The sequence below is a fragment of the Frieseomelitta varia genome, unplaced genomic scaffold, assembly GCF_011392965.1.
Source record: "Frieseomelitta varia isolate USP_RPSP 00005682 unplaced genomic scaffold, Fvar_1.2 scaffold_638, whole genome shotgun sequence".
Lineage (NCBI taxonomy): Eukaryota > Metazoa > Arthropoda > Insecta > Hymenoptera > Apidae > Frieseomelitta > Frieseomelitta varia.
In genome coordinates, this window is record NW_025110410.1 from 120,312 (window position 1) to 139,477 (window position 19,166).

Consider the following 19,166-nt stretch of genomic DNA (forward strand, 5'->3'; position numbering starts at 1 on the left):
AATAAAAAGATTCATGTAACAATGCACTTGTAACGATATTTATTTAATTATAAATTTGATTTATAGATACGGCAAGTAAAATATACATTTATTTATTTATATATTATGTGTGTGTGTGTATAATATAAATGAATTGTAATTGAAAATCACTTAATATAAATGAAATCTACAATTTCATTTTGGAATAAACGTCCTAAGTATATTGTCCTATGTTATTGAATTTATTAAATACTTATGATATAATTAAATAAAAATGTTTAGTAAATCTGTATTGTTTAAAATTTTCAAAAAACTATTGTATTAAGATTACTCTCTATTTACTGATTAGTTACAAGTAAAGTATTAGCCAATGAAAATAAAGATTTTGCTAAATAGATGATGCAAAAAGTTACAATACCACAACCACGGTGTCGCCAATGGCAAAAGTTCTGGGATTTTATATGCTTGTGCTTGTGCTAATGGCAGCCTTGACAAATACATAATGGCCGTTACCAGTTCTAGTTACCTCCGAATAGTGTAACGCGTACATGAAACTGTCGTGTGCCAGAACAGTGTATTATTTTAAGTAGAATTTTTCCTCTTATGTATCTCATGTATCGTGTTTCTATTTGTGAAAAAATAAAATACTGTGTTCAGAACTGAAATCATGTGAAAAGAAAGGTGAGAAAACGTAAAATCACGAGAAAAAAACACGGATGGTAAAACCGCGTTCGCGGAGGTAATATTGACAATTTTTCATCACGACGCTATTCGCATTTTTTCGCGTCAATATGAAATAGTTGTATCCCGGACACCTTCTCCGAGTTTTTCAGCTATTCGAACTGAAAAATTTTTCACAGATGGTTGCTTTTTCTTTTGTTTACGCCTTGTCAGTTGGGCTTTTGTTGTGTGCATCCGCGCGCCGCTGGTACCTATAAGTGAGAGTGAGATGTATGCGATTCTTGTATGCGTGTAAGTGGCTTGTGTGGCACGTATGCTTGCACACAGGCGCGTAAGTTATAACCTCAAAATATGCTTCCAGCTGTCGAATCTTTTTACAAAACTTTTTCCGCGCTTTAAAACGGTTATTTGTACATACAAGTGTTATGGTATCATAACAACGATATGGTTTTTAACATAGTGTACATGACATCGTTTCTTACCAATATTATGTATTTTGTTTTACAGTACAAGTTCTAACAAACTTAAATATTAATAGTCTGATATAAATTCAAAAGAAACAATTCAATTTGAATGAAATTATAAAGTGTCATTTTATCTATAATGACTAATTGAATATTGTTTACATGTTACAGGATACAGATTGAATATAGGATTTGTGAAGCCATAAGTGTGGTGTGTGACATTTTTAAACAACTCTAAAGTTAACATAGATCTGAATTATGTTTATGGTTCAAACAGAAAATGTCTTGATATTAGTATTTTAAACATTAATAAATTACTGAAGGATATCTACCAAATGTTATTTAAAATTGAGATAATACACAATACATTATTTATAAAGTGACATACAGAGATGTGTTATGGAAAAATGTAGTTCAATTGTGTTTATACATGGATGTAATTTTGCAACAAATGTGCTTTAAAGATAAGTTAGAATACTTTCAAAATGCAGTTGTACAATTATTCTTTAATGGATAATGTAGTTCTGAAAAGAACTACCTACTATATGCAAGGAATTAATATTCAAATATGGTTAACATTAAAGTGTGATATTGAGAACAAATGTCAACAACCTATGTAAATAAACATATTTTGAAAAAATAAAAGGTTATTACCTAAACAACAGATGAAATAAGAAGTTACATGCATGACAGGAATAGGAGACGTAGGTCGCAGACGCGTTGAATGGCGCCGTAGCGCAAATACAATTTTCTTCTATCACTAAGCTGTAATTCATGAGTGGTAAGTCTATATAATTAATTTATATAAAATTGTTTATTATTATATTATATTTATTATATAATTATATTTATTATTATTATATAAAATTATGTTTGTTATATTATGTTGTATCATTTTATATAGCTAGTTATCATATAATTTTCACAATGTCTTACAAATATATAGAGATATAGAAGCAAAGATAGATAAGCTGAAAAGGTGGCTAGACGCTACCCAGAGTAAAGAGGGGCTGCGTGGGCATGCAGCAGCCTCAGTCACGCCCTCTTCTCGGGGACTCAGTATCCTCTACAACTTCCCCGACTGCTCGGCGTAACAATCCTGTTGCTGTTTTGACACATCAACAGGTATGACTTTTCTAAATGAAGCTTTAAATATCTAAGAATTGAATAATATTTAAGTTTTCATTGCAATTTGTTTTAGTTACAACAATTACAACAACTGCAGGCTCAAAATTCGAGTGGTCAGTCATTGACATTTGCTTTACAACAAACATCAAATAATGTAAGTACTGTAAAATATATATATTCATTTGGAAACATACATCATTAAAGTAAGTAAGTAATATTTCTATGATAAAAACTTACAGCCGCAAGACCAAGGAAATAGGTCAACAACTGGAAACCATATAGTATATGTAAACCAGTTAAACCATTTAAATCAGAGTACCATAAATCCCTCAGGGACTGGTATGGGCCTACCCCCGGCCACCCCCACTTTTGGGGTGGGCCTTAATATGGGATTGCCACTATCACTTCTAAATACCAGCCTTACATCCCTCACATCTAATGTTATCACTACATCAAATCCTCTGCTCAATTTGGGCCTGCCAAGTATAAATACAGGACTAACTACAATAAATCCTAGTCTCAATCAGTTAAATACCATAAACTCAAATTTAACTTCAAATATTGGTTCAAACAGTATTAATAATGGTTTATCTGGTTTGGGACAGGATATAAATAATATAAATACTGGAATTAATAGGCTCAATACATTAAATTCAACAAATATAAATTCTGGATTATCCAGTGTGAATACTGGAATTACCAATGTAAATCAGAATTTAACAAGTTTAAATTCAAACATAAACCAGAATGTTACCAGTTTGAGCACAAATTTTACATCCCCAAGCTCTGGTGTATCTGGTTTAACTGCTATTAATCCAAATATAAATGCAAATTTAACTACTACCAGTATAAATTCTGGTATGAATCAAGGCCTCAATCGATCTATTAATGCTTTAACAACTGGATTAACTCAAACTAGTCTAAATTCCAGCAGTACACAATTTCCATTCCAAGCCATACAAAGTATACAGAGTATTGCACCACACATTGTTGGGTCAAATATTGCACATGTACCAAGTTCTGCTATATCGCAGCACCCGAATTCAAACGTTTCTACTATTTCACAAATAACAAATACTGGTACCTTGACAAGTTCCAGTATATTCACAAGCACTTCCAGTGAACCAATTCATTCAACCACAGCAAATGTGAATCACGCTTCAAACGTGAATCTCACTACAAATATTCCACATCTTGGTACAATGCACTCAAATTTATCTAATGTATCAACGTCTAATGTGCAGCATATATCTGCATCAAATGAACCGAATATGTCACTGAGTCATACTTCTTTAAGTTCTTCTCAGTCAACTGGATTTCAATCTCAGCGACAATATTCACAGGGAATTAACCCTGGTTTAAGTTCATCGGTAACATTAACGGGCTCGTCTCAACCATCAAATGTGGTCAGTACAATAAATACTGTAAAATCTATGCAGAACATTCAAAGTCAAAATATTAGTTCTCCAAGCAGTCCATTTTCAATACCATTAAAAAGTCCAGCATCTAATATTGCACCACCTACACCAAGCCCTAGTCCTAACAGACTACTACTTAGAAGTCCAGCGTCTAATTCAATACAATCTAATAGAAATAGTCCAAGTCCTGTTGGAACATCAAATAATAATTTTAATATACAAATGCAAAGCCCAATGCAGAGTCCAATGAGTGTTAGCCAAATTCAAAGTCCTGTACTTAGTCCATATCCTCCTGCAAAAAGTCCTCATTTGTTAAGTGGAAATAACTCTCTGAACAACAGAAGTCCAGCACCTGGTGGAAGTCCTGGTCCACCTGTGGTAAGAAATAACTTATTATTAACTTAATGTAAAAAAAACTCGAGTACTAATAATTAATTTACTTGCAGGTTAGACCCAATACACCAATACTACAACAAGGTATGCAAGTATTGCAAATAATTCATGGGACACCACAAGGGTATCAATCAACACCAACGCAACTAGTGACTAGGACACATTTGATTGGAAATCAACAAATTCAAATAGCTGCAACTAAGCCTACAAAACAGCCACCACAAATTTTACCAAAACCTCCAAACCAACAAGCTGCTGGATCACAACAAAAACAGCAACGTGTTACTACCACAATTACAAATCAAGTAATATATTGTTGTACACAGTAATCTTATTTAATTTTTTTTTTATAAACATAATATTTATTCTTAATAAAATTTGAATTATTGAATTATTATAAGGTGACACAACAAACTCAACCACAGTTAGTTCTTGCTGGACCACAACCAAGTCCTACAACAGCTACAATGATACCAACAGCACAAGGTCTATTATTAAATCAGGTAATAACATCTATTTAAAATGTTTATCAAAAATGATACGCATGTTTGTTATGTGATCAGTTAAAAGTATATTGTGCCTGTTCTAGTAGTTATCAATATTATATATAGTATTTTTAATATGCTTGATATCTATTGTAGCAGCTTACGTGCATTTTGGTGTCACGAATATCTGCTTTGTGCTTCATATGTTTATCACATTTCATACATAGGTTCTGCCGTCAACTGGACCCGTTATTGTACAACAACAACCAGGTGGTGTTCAACTCATACTAAGAACGCCAGCGAGTGCCCAGCAACAAACACATACTGCACAGGTGATGGTTTCATTCATTCAACCATTCAACTTCATCATGTTCACAGTCATTGCTTACTTAATACTTTAAAAATCTATTTTTTACATTTCATTTTAAATATTATTTAAATATATCAAATTTTTACATGCTATGTCATCAGTTGGATTTTATATATATTTTATGTTTTATATTTAGCATCTAAGTTTCAGATAAATTACTTTAATGTAAATAAGTTAAAAAATATATTAGAACAATAACATGAAAAAAATTAGGATTTTTTTTTAACTAATATAATGAAAAAAATATGTTCACTTCTTCTATAAATCTATTTTCTTTTCATAGCTAACACAACAGCAATTAGTTAGAGTTGTGACAGCACAAGGTATGCAGTTACAAGGCATTACACCTACGTTTTTTGCTGTACCTAATGGTTTTCCTCCAGCTGCATCTCCAGTAATTAGACATACTCCTTCTAGTCCAGCACCTTGTAAGTTTTTATATTTGATAATTTGTTTAAATATACTTTAGTATAAAAAAGTGTAAAAATACTAAAATTATCTTATCTCCTAATGTAGCTGCTACTTCAGGGACTGGTAATTCTATAGTGATTCAAAATGCAATGGTACAAAGTCCTCAACCACAAATCTCACAAGTAGGATCGAGTTCTAATACTGGTAACACTCCATGTACGCAAGCTGTTGTTGAACAATCTTTATTACCACCTCCTAAGAAAAAAGCAAAAAAGAAAAAGAAAGCAAAACGGAAAGACGATGAACCACCAAAATTGGATCTTGCTAGTATAATGAAAATATCAGGAATTGGAGATGATGATGATATTTTTGATACTGATCTTACAACTGAATCAGATGTTTCTTGTCAAGTTCAAGTTGACTCAAGTTCAGGACAAACTCTGGGACAACTTTCATCCCAAGTAACGATACCTACCAGTTCTGCTCAGAATCTGATACAAGTACCTGCACCAAATACAACGAATACACAAACTTCCGCGTCTCAAACGTTTAATAGCCAACTTGTTGCCCAACTTCAAATGCCTGTGCAAAATGTACAAGGACAATTACGATTTGCTCTTGGAGAGGATGGAAGAGTTGTTTTGCATCGTACTCCAGAATTAAATCAGCCTGAAATGGATCAAGCTACTGCTCAAGCACTAATACGATCATTAACACAAGGTGGTGGACAAAATTCTCCAATTATTTCTCACCTTCTTGGACAAGCGCAAACGACAACACAATCTACACAAAATACTGTGTTACAAAGACAAAAATTTGTTAAATCACCTTTATCATCCAGTGTTTCAACGGTTACTACTACTGTAAGTTCAACAGCTCCACAAAGTGTTACTTGTGCAACTAGTCCACAGCATGTGCAAGTATGCTCAAAATCAAATAATCAACAGAAAAGTGTAAATGTTCCTCAAGAATCCAGTCCTGTGTTAAATGTTTGTGTCCAAAACAGTCTTGTATCTTTACAAACATTGGATATGCAAGCATCGAAAAATATCAATGTACAAAATCTCGCATCAACAACAAAAACTAATCAGTCATCTAATTCTAGCCTTTCACAACCAAACAGTAATGTTCTAACGCCTGACGTTTTAGCAACAAAACCTTCATGTACTACGTTCAATGTACAAAATTCTCGATTAACTAATACGAGTCAAGGTACTAATAATCAACAAAATTCTAATGTTTCCACACAAAAATCTAGTCAAGTGCGACTTACAAATGCTTGTGTTACTACTAATGTGCGACAAAATTTAAATAAAATATCTCAGAGTGCTGCTCATGTTCAAAAATCATTACCAAATAATTTAACTGTACAAAATGAACATACTGTGACAAAAAGTAATCAGAGCCATCAACAAGGAAATCAACAGGAGTCAATAACATTGCAGCAAGAAACACCAATATATCAGCATAATCAACACCAACAAATAACAGCACAGACTGTACAAACTCAGAATGTCCAACAAGTTTTCGAACAAAATCTTCAAACTTCTGCATCAAATGCTCAACATAATTCTTTAAACATGTTACAACAACAAAGTTCTTGCAATACGGCAATGCAACATGATGCTATGAATGTTTTACAACAACATTCTAGTATTCAACAAAATACAATTAATGTTTTGCAGCAAAATGCATCTAGTAATGTACAAAATATTGAACAATCTGGCATTGGTGATTTGACTCATGCGCAACAAAATGTTATTACAAATATGCAACAGCAAAATACATCTGCTATTTTGCATAATACAAGTGTACAGCAAAATGTAAATGTACAACAACAAAAAGTTGTTGCAGCAAACACATTTTCTTCTGTGAACACGCATCATTTTGAATCCCAGAATACAATTAATGCTATACAGCAAGGACTAAATACACAGCAAAATAATCAACATCAAAATATTGTGATTACAAATGCTCCTCCTTCAACTGTTATGCAACAAAATGAATCTCAAAAAGTAGAAACCCAAAATACAACAATGCTTAATTCAGCAGCAAACAATATATTAAATAATGCACCAAAAATTACTCCCGAAATTTTAAATGCATTGAGTAATTTAAATCCTAATGATCAGTTATTAATTGCAAATGCAAATGGACAAATGCAAGTAATCAGTCAGCAGCTATTACAACAATTTTTAGCAGGACAATTAAATGCAACTAACCAGGTACAAAATCAAAACCAAACTCAAAAAATAGTGATTGGTGAGCCAGATGCAAATAACCAGAATTTACAAGGTGTACAAATTAATACTCCAACGAGTCAAATAATTGTGAATAGTTCTGGTGGAGCTCCTACAATTCAAAATAATATACAGAATATTGTAGTACAAGCTGCTCCTTCTCAAATGCCGCAACATATACAAATTCAAAATTCCAGTTTTCCTAGTCAGTTTATTGACAATTTAAATCAACAACAAATCAGAAATTTAGGTAATAATCAACCAAAGAAGGCAAAAATTGTTAAAAGAACAAAAACTGCTGTTACTACCCAAAATACTGGAAATGCACAGGTATGCGTAAGTTTTTTTGACTTTTCTACTTTTTTAATTGTTAATAAGTCTTCTTTTTATTGTTAATTTAATATGATAATAGGTAACAAAAACAATTACTGTTTCCCGGCCAACAATGTTATCAACAAATATAACTAATCTTCAAAAAGTTGATAATTCTAACAAAGTAAATACTGTAGTGTCACAAAGTACAAATCCAATTAAGAGTGAATCTTCACAAGTTGTTACAAATGGTCCTGTACTTCCGTCTTCTCCTGGAAATCACTTATCAGTTCCCTCAAATGGTCAAATGGTTCAAAGAGTACAGACTATTCAACTTCCTGCTCAAAAACAACAATTATTAAAAAATATACAGTCTCAAATACAAGCTATATTAGCTCGTAAATCAGGTTCACAACCAGATCAAAGTGTTTTAACAAAATTATATCAAGAACAAGCAAAAATTTTGGCAAGTGGAAAGGTTGTTAGTACTACAACACATTCTGTCAGTAGTGTAAGTCTTGTCATATTATTAATACAAAAAAAGCAAAAATTTTGTGATATAAAATAAAATAAAAATAAAATTACATTTTATTGTACATTTTTTGACGTTAATTTTCAATTTTTTCCAACATTAATTTTATATTTACAGGGAACAGAAACAAGTTTTAGTGTAAATGCAGTTTCAACAATGGCACCAAATTTAATATCACAAAATTGTTATAAAAATCAGACATCAGCTGTACAAACTCAAACACAGACATCAACTACTGTGGTAACTTCACAAAACTTAAATCCAAGTACATCTTCAACGGTACAGAATAATTCATCTAATAATTATATGAACAACCTTTCGGTATACAATAATTTTTTATGTTATGATTGAATTTTCATTTATATTTTTACTAATTATTTATTGTGAAATTTTACAGATATCACAAAATGTGCAAGGGCAACAATGTGTACAAAATAATCAAAATGTACACCAAACGCACACAAAACAGCACAAGATTTATCAGAATCATGGAAATCAGATATTAAGTCCGTCCTCTGCCAATATACAAATTTTCTCACCACCAATTACCTCTGTAGCTACTGTGCAGAGTAACGCACAACAGTTATCTTCAGTTCAAACTCAACAAACTGGAATGCAACAGTCAACCCAATGTCAAACAGACCCATTAGACATAAAACCAAATATGCAAATATCAAGTCCTGTTAAACAAGAACTTTCTTCACCTATTCAAATACAAGTTCAAAGTGGTTCACCTGCAGGACAGGTAGCCTCACCTAGAATGATTGGCAAAGGATCACAAAGAATTCAAAGTCCTGTAAACACTAATGGTAATTCCAATAAGCAAACTGTCAGTCCTAATAATAATTCAAGTCCTTTAGTAAGCCCCAGACAAGGTGTAAAAAGACCAGCATCCAGTCCAATTTGCAGACAGATTAATCGTAGTGACTTGTAAGTATAACTTTTTATTAATATGATAATATTTATTCTTAAATTTTATATATTTTTACTTTTATATTTACAGATTAGAACAGCAATTAAAAATTGATCAAAATGGTGCGATAAATCCAGACGTAAATACGCCATTTTTGAGCAAACGTGATGCTTGTAAACGTCTTGTACGATATCATTGTTTAAATGAGCAAGTACTTAGTTCTAAAGATTTGGCAAAAGCTGATGAAATGTTTGAAGAAACAGCCAAACATCTTCTATCAAAATTCAATTCCATGATGAACAAATACACGTATCTTCTTTTAATGGAAAGCATGGTATGTTAAAAATATTTAATCTTGTTAAAATTATGATAATCACTTAATTGAAACTTACAGCGAGAAGTGAGGACATCAGAATTGATGATGATTGACAGAACTTTTGTTGCTGAAGAACAAAGTATATTAAATAGGTTACGAGAACAAGAGGCTAAAGTTAATGGTAAAGTCAACATGTTAATATATAGATATTTTTTGATATTATGTATTATAACATAGATATTATGTATTATAACAATTTTTTTCTTTTATTTCTTTTTTATAGAAGAGTTCAAAAAAGAAGAAAAGCCATTGGTGCCAAAGGTTGAACCTGGTCTTACAGAAGAAGACAAATTATCACCATCATTAACTAATGTGTCTGTAAAACGTGAATTAGAAGACGACTTTCTAAGTGACGAAATAGAATGCAAACCAGTGATTAAATCAGCAAATTGTACTAGTGGTGATTATGATGAGTGGGTAGAGATACAAAAAGAACTTGGTGTATATCCATCTACCACAGACTCATTTAAATGTAAAAATATTAATAACAGTGGTAGTAATAGTGCATGTGCTGTGGCTGTTACAAGGTCATCTAAAACTGAAAGAACACGAGCAAATGGTGAATGTCGTCTTACTGTATCAAATGCGAATATTTCTGGAGTTCAAAGTACAGTTATAAAAGACAATTGCGAACAAGATAGTACTCCAGTTTTTGAAAAACGTTGGAATAGTGCTACTGATCTTGAGCGAGATTTGTTAGAAGATACAGACAGCCTAGATGGACTGGCCTTACATTCTCAAACTCAATGTCCAGGCTCTCTTCAAGTAACAACCGAAAGTGGAAATGGTAATGAACATGATGATATTACAGCGCAGGTACAATCTGCCATTGATAGCATTCTTAATCTTAAAAAACGTCCTACAAATACATTACCTGGCAATGGTAATAGTGCATCACAATCCAGTGAATCAAAGGACACAGTGCTTGACCAAGCAGTCCGTAGCATTTTAGGCTCGTGACCCTCCTTTAATAAAGTATATTAAACAAGTGAAGTTAATGGTGAACATCATGCTAATTGTTCGTTTAAAAAATTTTTAAAGTACTATACATTTTTTTGGTGATTTTTTTGTGGTTATGTGAATAATCTAAAAACTATGTTTGATATTAAGAATGCGACATTATCTTTGGTAATGCATATTTGAAAGCCTACAAATTGTTGCTAAATTATTTGTATAAATCCTACAATTTTAATTTCATTTATACATAAATTAAAACGACTATCTGGATTATGCAATTTATATACTTCTCCAAAATTTATTGAAAATTTTTTCTGCAATGGCAATAACTATGCATAATATAAAAACAAGTATACTTTCCAGTAGTCTAGCTGTAATAAAGCCATCACGTTTATCTAAATCTAGCAGCTGTACATGTGGATAGATAGGCAAATAGATTGATAGATAGGTAGTAAAATAAATAGATAATTCGCTCAGATTTTTCAATCTGCCACTTTGTAATGTAATTTTGTAAAAAGTAATTATTTAAAACAACTTATTCCACTTTATCTGTAGTACTTGTAGAAAAATCTTACAGATACTTAAAATTGGGTCGGTGAATTGTATATACATTTTTAACATGTATTATTATTATTATTATTATTATTATTATTATTATTATTATTATTATTATTATTATTATTATTATATTAGTATTGCTATTATTTGTATTATTGTTATTGAGATTTATTCTCAGAATTATTATTGTATTATTATTATGATTATTATTATCATTATAATTATCATTAATATTATTATCATTATCATTACTATCATTATTATTATTAATATTATTATTATCATTATATTATTATTACAATTATTATTACAATTACTATTGTCAAAGATACAATCATCTGAGTTGATGAGGAATGTATGGTATAAAGAGAAAGTATTGGTTTAAGAGACTGAAATGGAAGACAATGAAAACAAAAGGCAAATGATATATAAGGTGAAAAGGGAACATAAAAACTTCTATAATAATTTGAATTTATTTAATATATATGCAGTCTTAAATGTTACAATGCAAAATCAAACTGACAGACATTTTTTAAGTAGATATAGTATTTTACAAATTTTTTGTCATCACATGAAATCACAATAGATCTGAGAAAATGAGTATATGTGTAGAGAGCATATGTGTGGAAAAAGGGTAATTACATGTTGGTGACATTTTAAATAAATAATAGACTACCGGTGAATAAGATTTAGAAAGCAAATCTTTCTATATGTGCCTTTTTATTTTTAACATAGTTGACAACTAATATATCTTATATGTACACCTGACTTGTAATTTTTATTCAATCAATGCTAACATATTAAATAATGCAGATTTCTTAATCAGTATGTATTATACATACAAGATTATGATCTGATTTAATCATTTTCTGAACATTGTACATTAAAAAAATAACTGATCATCACCAGCAGTGCTTTTGCAATAAAAATTTAGTTACATGATTGTATTTTTACATCCTTTTCCCACAAAAATTCATGATAGCTCTCTATACACAGAGACAATGAAATGTTTTTGGCAAAAGCAATCCAAGACTGACATATATACAGAGAATCAAGCAAAACTATGTAATGTATTACAATAAGAAATAATCATTTGTACATAATATTCAATTACACTCTCTACGGCAATCGTGACTTAATGAATTCTTCAAAGATTTTAAAATTTGGATATGCTAAAGTTCTTTTGATCCTAATAAATTGCCGATATTTCACGAATACGTGTACGAAAATATTTTTATCCTTGTCTATAATTAAAGTTTCAGTTTTACAGCAGAAAATTTGATTTCTAATATTTATAATTCTACATAATGTGAGATGCCTAATGAGAGTGAAGTCAAGTGGTTAATGCGATAAAATGCAATTAGCATTATTAATTATATCAGTTTAAATATCATGAATATCTTGTTCTGAATAATTCCTCTCCTAATATTGCGGAAATACTGATGTTCCAATTTTAACCGCAAGTTTAGGTGCCTTATAAGATAATGTTCAGTCAACTTCATTATGCTGTCAGGTATATATAGTATTTTAATAGAGGCACATAATGTTGTTAAATGTTTTGTACAATTGTTTATTGTATTTCTGATATAGTTGTGCATATATGTAATATAATCAAATATTATTAGTCTAATTATTTCTTTAAATTATATAATTTTCTTAGATTATTCTATTTTTTAATATTAGTACAATTAAAGCATTTTTTAACAGATGCTTATAAATATGCTTTATGTGATATTTAATTTATATTAAATTGCATGTTTTTTGTGTGTGCCTACATACCAAAGATTATAAAATTCAAATTAAATTATAATGCACACTTGGATCTTTTTAGTTATTAACACATTGACTTCAATTTTCAACTTGTAGGTGTTATAAAAATTATTTTGACATTATAATAGATATTTCAAAATATGTAATCATATCAAATTGTTCAGTTAATAGAAATGACATTAATTAACATTAATTATATATATGGAAATATGAAATTTAATTATAAAACTTAATGCAATATGAACTTGAATGATATTATGAGTAATAATCAATACTTGAAAGGTAAGTTAAATTAAAAATGCATATTGTAAAATTAATATTAAAATGAAATATCAAAAATGTATGTTTTTAATAAATAGAAATTAAGAAATTTAACATAAATGAAAATTATAAAGAATTTCAAATTTATAATTATTTTTATTATCACACTCTAAGTAAGCAGTATATATAGGCGAATATAGTTTACATAGATTTTTCAACGATATATGTATGTCGCGTGATAATATACGTGACTCCAGTACTAATGCAAATGTAATTGCATGTTTACATAACACATTGAGGAATTTACGGTATATGTAAATGTATTTGTTTGTAAATAATTTTTATTATATATAATTCAGTGTGTTGGCATATAAAATAATGTGATTGCAGAAATAACGAAAAAGATATGGACAAAATGAACGATATTAGCAGAGATGATTTTTACGCGATAGAAAAATGTGGTAAATGGATTGATGAACGTAATTTAAATAAGGTCTGAGTATTTTATTTACGTGATAGTTGTGTTATTAATTAACAGTGTATGATTAAATTTTAACAAGAGATTCAATATGTATATCTCCGATAGGTTAAAGAATACAATTTTGAGGTTAGCTGTATCTGTCATTATTTTGACATATACTTTAATATTTCATTAATAGATTTATATTTAAAAGTAATAAAATTCACAACTATAAATTTATAGTAGAAATATTAATCTGATACTTGTTATATATTTTTAGGTTTGCCTACAATTTCCTGATAACCTTTTACCAGATTCAGTAGAAATTGCATTACGTTTGGAGAATCGTATTAATAAGAAAGTATATATTTTGGGAGACACCTCATATGGTAGTTGTTGCGTTGATGAAGTAGCTGCTCAGCATATTAATGCAGATAGTATAATACATTTTGGTCATGCTTGTTTAAATCCCACTTCTCGCATACCTGTATTTCATGTATTACCCAAACAAGAAATTGATATAACAGAAGTTATTGATAAATTTAAATTGTATTTTGCGGATCAATCTGAAAGAATTTTATTTTTTTATGATATTACTTATGCACATAAAATTGGTAAGTCTTTTAAATGTAAAGAATAGTTAATTTAATACATTTAAATATACTCAAATGTTCTTACAAATGTATTTCCATTTCAGAAAATATATATAAAATATTAAGCTCTGTTTATAACAATTTAATCTTCACTTCATTAAATTGTACTTCTAATGTAGAATTTACAGATGTCATAGATGATTCATTTACAACAATCTTAGGCAGATGTTTTAAATTAGATAAAAAATATAAAATAGAAGATTATGTAGCATTTTTCTTAGGAAACGATGGAAAGACATTTACTACATTAGCAATGACAATTCCTGCAAAAAAATGGTATTATTTCGAAAATAATAATGTTGTCGAATATGAAATATTCAATACACCATGGTTGAAAAGAAGAAGATTTCTAGTTGAGAAATTAAAAGATGCTAAAGTTGTTGGTATAGTCATAGCTACTCTAGGCATTAAAGATTATCTTACAATAATAACAATGCTTAAGAATATTTTAAAAGCAAAAAAGAAAAAATCTTATATTCTAAGTGTTGGCAAAATAAATCCAGCAAAACTTGCTAATTTTCTTGAGGTAAAATATACTGAATGACATTATTTAAAATATTTGATACCTTTTTGATATTGTTAATAATTTTAATAATAAACTATTTTTCCAGATTGATGCCTTTGTTGTAATAACATGTCCTGAAAATGAAATATTTGATTCTAGAGAATTTCTAAAACCACTACTAATGCCTTATGAAGTAGAATTGGCATTTAATAGTTTAAGAGAGTGTTATACACACTATTGTATCGATTTTAGACAAATCCTTCCTGGAGGAATGAATTATGTTGATTTTAAGACATCAACAGATTTAGATGTTTCTTTAATTACTGGTGAACTTAGAAACTGTGATGAAAGTATTCCATGTGCAGATAAAATGAATGCTTTAGTAATTAATAATTCATCAGGTATTTACATAATTCTAAAAAATATCAAAAAATAAAATATATTTTATTGATATATTTATTTTAAATGATTTAGGCATTGTTGCAATTGGAAAAGCAGGAGCAGAATTTTTACACAATAGGTCATGGAAAGGAGTTGAACAAAGATTAGGCGAAGATGCAATACATTCAGCAGAAATTGGTCGCTGTGGATTACCAAGTTGTTATGAAAATGAATCAATTTTTATGAAAAAAAATAACGAATAAACATAATAAATACAATAATTTCTATATTGTATCATTGTGTTTTTCTTAAGAAAAAGCTTTCTCAAACTCATTTAATTTCTTTAATTTTTACAAATGTTATTTGTAAGATGTAATAATTGTACTTTTTCTATTATAAATTAATTAAACTGATACTGATTTTAATTTATTTCTTTTTTACAGAAATATTAACAGTTAATAAAAGAAGACTTCATGATAGACAAAAAAACATTAGTTTTAGTTTTGAAAGGATTGCAATTTTTCAATCTTCATATTTTATTGTATATTTTAATTTTATAAGATTTTATTTATCTTCTTTACATTTTATTACATTTTTTATTAATTTATGGGAAACAACATTGTAAAATAATTTATAATTTGTATGAAACATTTTCTATTAGTATATATTTTCAATATTAATTTTTCTATTGAAACACGTGTTCTGTGTATGACGTAGTTCATCACGAGATATTGAAATATGTAATCTGAATCAGCTGTCGTCGCAATGTTAAACGTAAATAGAGAAGTGTACATTTAAGCACCGAAAATATTTTTAAAATGAGGTTTTATTCAATCAGTAATAAACTTTTACCTAAAAGTTTTGTAATTTATATTATAATTTTCGGTTTTGATGTGTGGACTATTGTGTCAAATGCGCAAGAAGTTTCTAACCTCACATTAAATGGTAAAAATAATGTATCAAGAGATTCCACGCCAACGAACTTAAATACTAATGTATCAATAGAATTACATACATTCGAAAACTCTGACAACAATAATTTAAAATTGAATACTACAGCTGCAAGTATAATAAATACATCTCAAAATGTATCTACAACTTCAATTCGACCAGATCGTGATAATCAAACAACAGAGAAGATTAACACAGTATCTACAAGCACTGTTAACGATAAAACTGGAAACAACATGTCAGATTTCACAATTTCTTCACAAAGTCCAGACATTAGCAACACAACAAATACAAGTACAACAACAGTTGTACCAGCAGAACCGGTATTACCAGATAAGGGATCCGCAGAAGAAGAACATAACAGTTCTATGTCCATATTTTTCGTCCTTTGCGTTTTAGCTTTAGGCATTTTACTTATACATCTTATGCTACAAACAAATTTTCAATATCTACCAGAGTCAGTAGTAATTGTTTTCTTGGGAGGAGCTATTGGTATGATTATAAATCTTATGTCAAATCAAAATATTGCGAATTGGAGAAAAGAAGAAGCATTTTCTCCAACTGCATTTTTTCTTGTACTCCTCCCACCTATTATATTTGAATCAGGATATAATTTGCACAAAGGAAATTTCTTTCAGAATATTGGTAGTATTTTAGTGTTTGCTATATTTGGAACAGCAATATCTGCATTTGTTATTGGAGCTGGAATTTATTTGTTGGGATTAGCGCAGGTAGCATACAAACTTAGTTTTGTTGAAAGTTTTGCATTTGGATCATTGATATCAGCAGTTGATCCTGTTGCTACTGTAGCTATATTTCATGCCTTAGAAGTTGATCCAGTATTAAACATGTTAGTTTTTGGTGAATCTATATTAAATGATGCCATTTCAATTGTATTAACTACATCTGTACTGGAATCTAATAATGCAACAACTACCAGTGAGGCCATTATACTTGGTTTAAATAGATTTTGTCTTATGTTTTTTGCCTCTGCTGGCATTGGAGTTGTTTTTGCTCTCATAAGTGCATTATTACTTAAACATGTGGATCTTAGAAAAAATCCTTCTCTTGAATTTGGACTTATGTTGGTATTTACTTATGCACCTTATGTTTTGGCAGAAGGCATACAACTATCTGGTATGTACATAAATTCAAATTTTTTAATTTAAAATTTAATATTTTTAGTATAGTGAAATAAATAATACTCAAATATATTAAATTATTTCAGGTATTATGGCAATTTTATTTAATGGAATTGTAATGTCACATTATACACATTTCAATTTATCAACTGTTACTCAAATTACAATGCAACAAACTATGAGAACTTTAGCATTTATTGCTGAAACTTGTGTATTTGCATATCTAGGATTAGCTTTATTTAGTTTCAGACATAGGGTAAAGTAATATGATATAAGATATATATTTAATTTTTATAATATATTTATACTGATATATTATCAATATTTATACTGACTATATATTAATACTGATTATCAATTCTAGGTTGAACCAGCACTGATTATATGGTCTATAATTCTATGTTTGATTGGTAGAGCTGCAAATATTTTTCCTTTAGCTTTTCTTGTAAATCGTTTTCGAGAACATCAGATTACTAGGAAAATGATGTTCATAATGTGGTTTAGTGGTTTACGTGGTGCTATTTCTTATGCTTTATCATTACATTTGGATTTTAGCGATGAAACACGACATGTAATTATAACCACTACATTAATTATTGTACTGTTTACAACACTAATATTTGGTGGTTCTACTATGCCATTACTGAAATTTTTAAGAGCAGAAAAGAAACAAAAGAATAATAGTAGAAGGAAAAGGAAAGATAAAGAAGTGTCACTAAGTAAAACTAGAGAATGGGTATGTTAGAGAGATATTAAATATAAAAAAGATATTTATATTTTATATATATATTTTTATTTTAGGGACAAACAATAGATTCTGAACATTTATCAGAACTTACAGAAGAAGAGATTGAAGTATCTTTTCTTCAGTCTCGTATTCGTGGTTTTGCAAGATGGGATCTTAAATTCTTTATTCCTTTTTTTACAAGGAGGTTTACACAACAAGAATTAAAAGATTGTAAATCTCAAATGACAGATTTAACAAATCAATGGTATCAAGCCATTCGAATTAGTCCAATGGAATCAGATGATGAAGTAACTGCATCAACAGCACAACTAAATATTAATTTATCCGTGGAAAATCAGAGTCAGATACATGGAAAACAAAGCAAAAGACGTCCAAGTCACGGGTCTATATTAAGTATTTAATTTATTTTGTGTGATGTGCTAAATGTGCTGTCATTTCTCTGCTTATATTGTAAATGTATATGAAGAATTATTAATAATGACGTCTATTATAATTTGACAAAAAATTTTCTGTGATTTTGAGTATAGTTTTAATTTTTTCCTCCATAATGTTTTCAGTATGTATTTTAAAATTCAAAATTATAAACTTTTTTTTTATTTCTATTACAATCAAATAATATGTAATATAACAATAATATATTGTTTCAGAAAAAAATATATTATTAAAAAAACTCTTATCTGTTAGCTTCAGCGAGTAGCTTATGGTTGTTGTATAGATACAAAAAATGAATGGTGATGAAGATCATATGGCATCTAAACATTTGTTTTGCTGTCAAAGCTTATTGTTGGTGAGGGGTTATATTTTATATGCATCAAGATTTCGAAAAATTAACAAATTTACAATTAATTTACAGAGAGGACGAGGATTGGTCTGATTAATGGTCAAATAAATTTAGTTTCAAGTAAATTATAGATAAATTTATGAGTGTCTCATCAGTCAATATTATTGCACCAGAAAGTATTGCAAATTTATATTATAGAAATTAATATTGGACAAGTATACAAATGACAAATTCTTATATTAAAGATGATACAGTTGATCATTTTTAAGATGTTATAACTTTTTAAATTGCTGTTTA

General features: G+C 29.2%; 3 protein-coding genes across 9 annotated transcripts; all 3 read left to right on the top strand.

Annotated features, from left to right (window-relative positions):
* The first annotated feature begins 467 nt into the window (after positions 1-467).
* LOC122534762 (extracellular matrix-binding protein ebh-like) lies at positions 468-10,929 on the top strand. Of its 3 annotated transcripts, XM_043665713.1 has the most exons (17): positions 468-718; positions 1,296-1,905; positions 2,069-2,249; positions 2,326-2,406; positions 2,492-4,048; positions 4,117-4,368; positions 4,465-4,566; positions 4,776-4,880; positions 5,202-5,346; positions 5,435-6,192; positions 6,775-7,899; positions 7,982-8,392; positions 8,531-8,734; positions 8,811-9,343; positions 9,417-9,660; positions 9,721-9,823; positions 9,926-10,929. In XM_043665713.1, exons 3-17 carry the CDS (start codon positions 2,145-2,147, stop codon positions 10,660-10,662), a joined length of 6,462 nt encoding a protein of 2,153 aa, XP_043521648.1. In that variant the 5' UTR covers positions 468-718; positions 1,296-1,905; positions 2,069-2,144; the 3' UTR covers positions 10,663-10,929. The 3 variants fall into 3 exon arrangements, with proteins under 3 accessions (XP_043521648.1, XP_043521646.1, XP_043521647.1); XM_043665711.1 differs by having other exon boundaries at positions 2,071-2,249; positions 5,435-7,899; XM_043665712.1 differs by lacking the exon at positions 4,776-4,880 and having other exon boundaries at positions 5,435-7,899.
* Positions 10,930-13,454: 2,525 nt separating this feature from the next.
* On the top strand, positions 13,455-15,559 carry LOC122534766 (2-(3-amino-3-carboxypropyl)histidine synthase subunit 2). Of its 3 annotated transcripts, none has more exons than XM_043665717.1 (6): positions 13,455-13,556; positions 13,639-13,741; positions 13,989-14,322; positions 14,406-14,887; positions 14,973-15,267; positions 15,341-15,559. In XM_043665717.1, the coding sequence occupies exons 1-6, from the start codon at positions 13,477-13,479 to the stop codon at positions 15,508-15,510; spliced, it is 1,464 nt and encodes a 487-aa protein (XP_043521652.1). In that variant the 5' UTR covers positions 13,455-13,476; the 3' UTR covers positions 15,511-15,559. The 3 variants fall into 3 exon arrangements, with proteins under 3 accessions (XP_043521652.1, XP_043521651.1, XP_043521653.1); XM_043665716.1 differs by having other exon boundaries at positions 13,459-13,562; XM_043665718.1 differs by having other exon boundaries at positions 13,508-13,568.
* A 399-nt stretch (positions 15,560-15,958) lies between these two features.
* Positions 15,959-19,130, top strand: LOC122534777 (sodium/hydrogen exchanger 8). 3 transcript variants are annotated; one of them, XR_006307990.1, is made up of 6 exons: positions 15,959-17,335; positions 17,427-17,596; positions 17,705-18,076; positions 18,142-18,470; positions 18,736-18,875; positions 18,942-19,130. XR_006307990.1 is itself a non-coding variant. In XM_043665741.1 (5 exons), exons 1-5 carry the CDS (start codon positions 16,066-16,068, stop codon positions 18,770-18,772), a joined length of 2,178 nt encoding a protein of 725 aa, XP_043521676.1. In that variant the 5' UTR covers positions 15,959-16,065; the 3' UTR covers positions 18,773-19,130. The 3 variants fall into 3 exon arrangements, 2 of the variants coding, with proteins under 2 accessions (XP_043521676.1, XP_043521677.1); XM_043665741.1 differs by having other exon boundaries at positions 18,736-19,130; XM_043665742.1 differs by lacking the exon at positions 18,736-18,875.
* Positions 19,131-19,166: the final 36 nt, after the last annotated feature.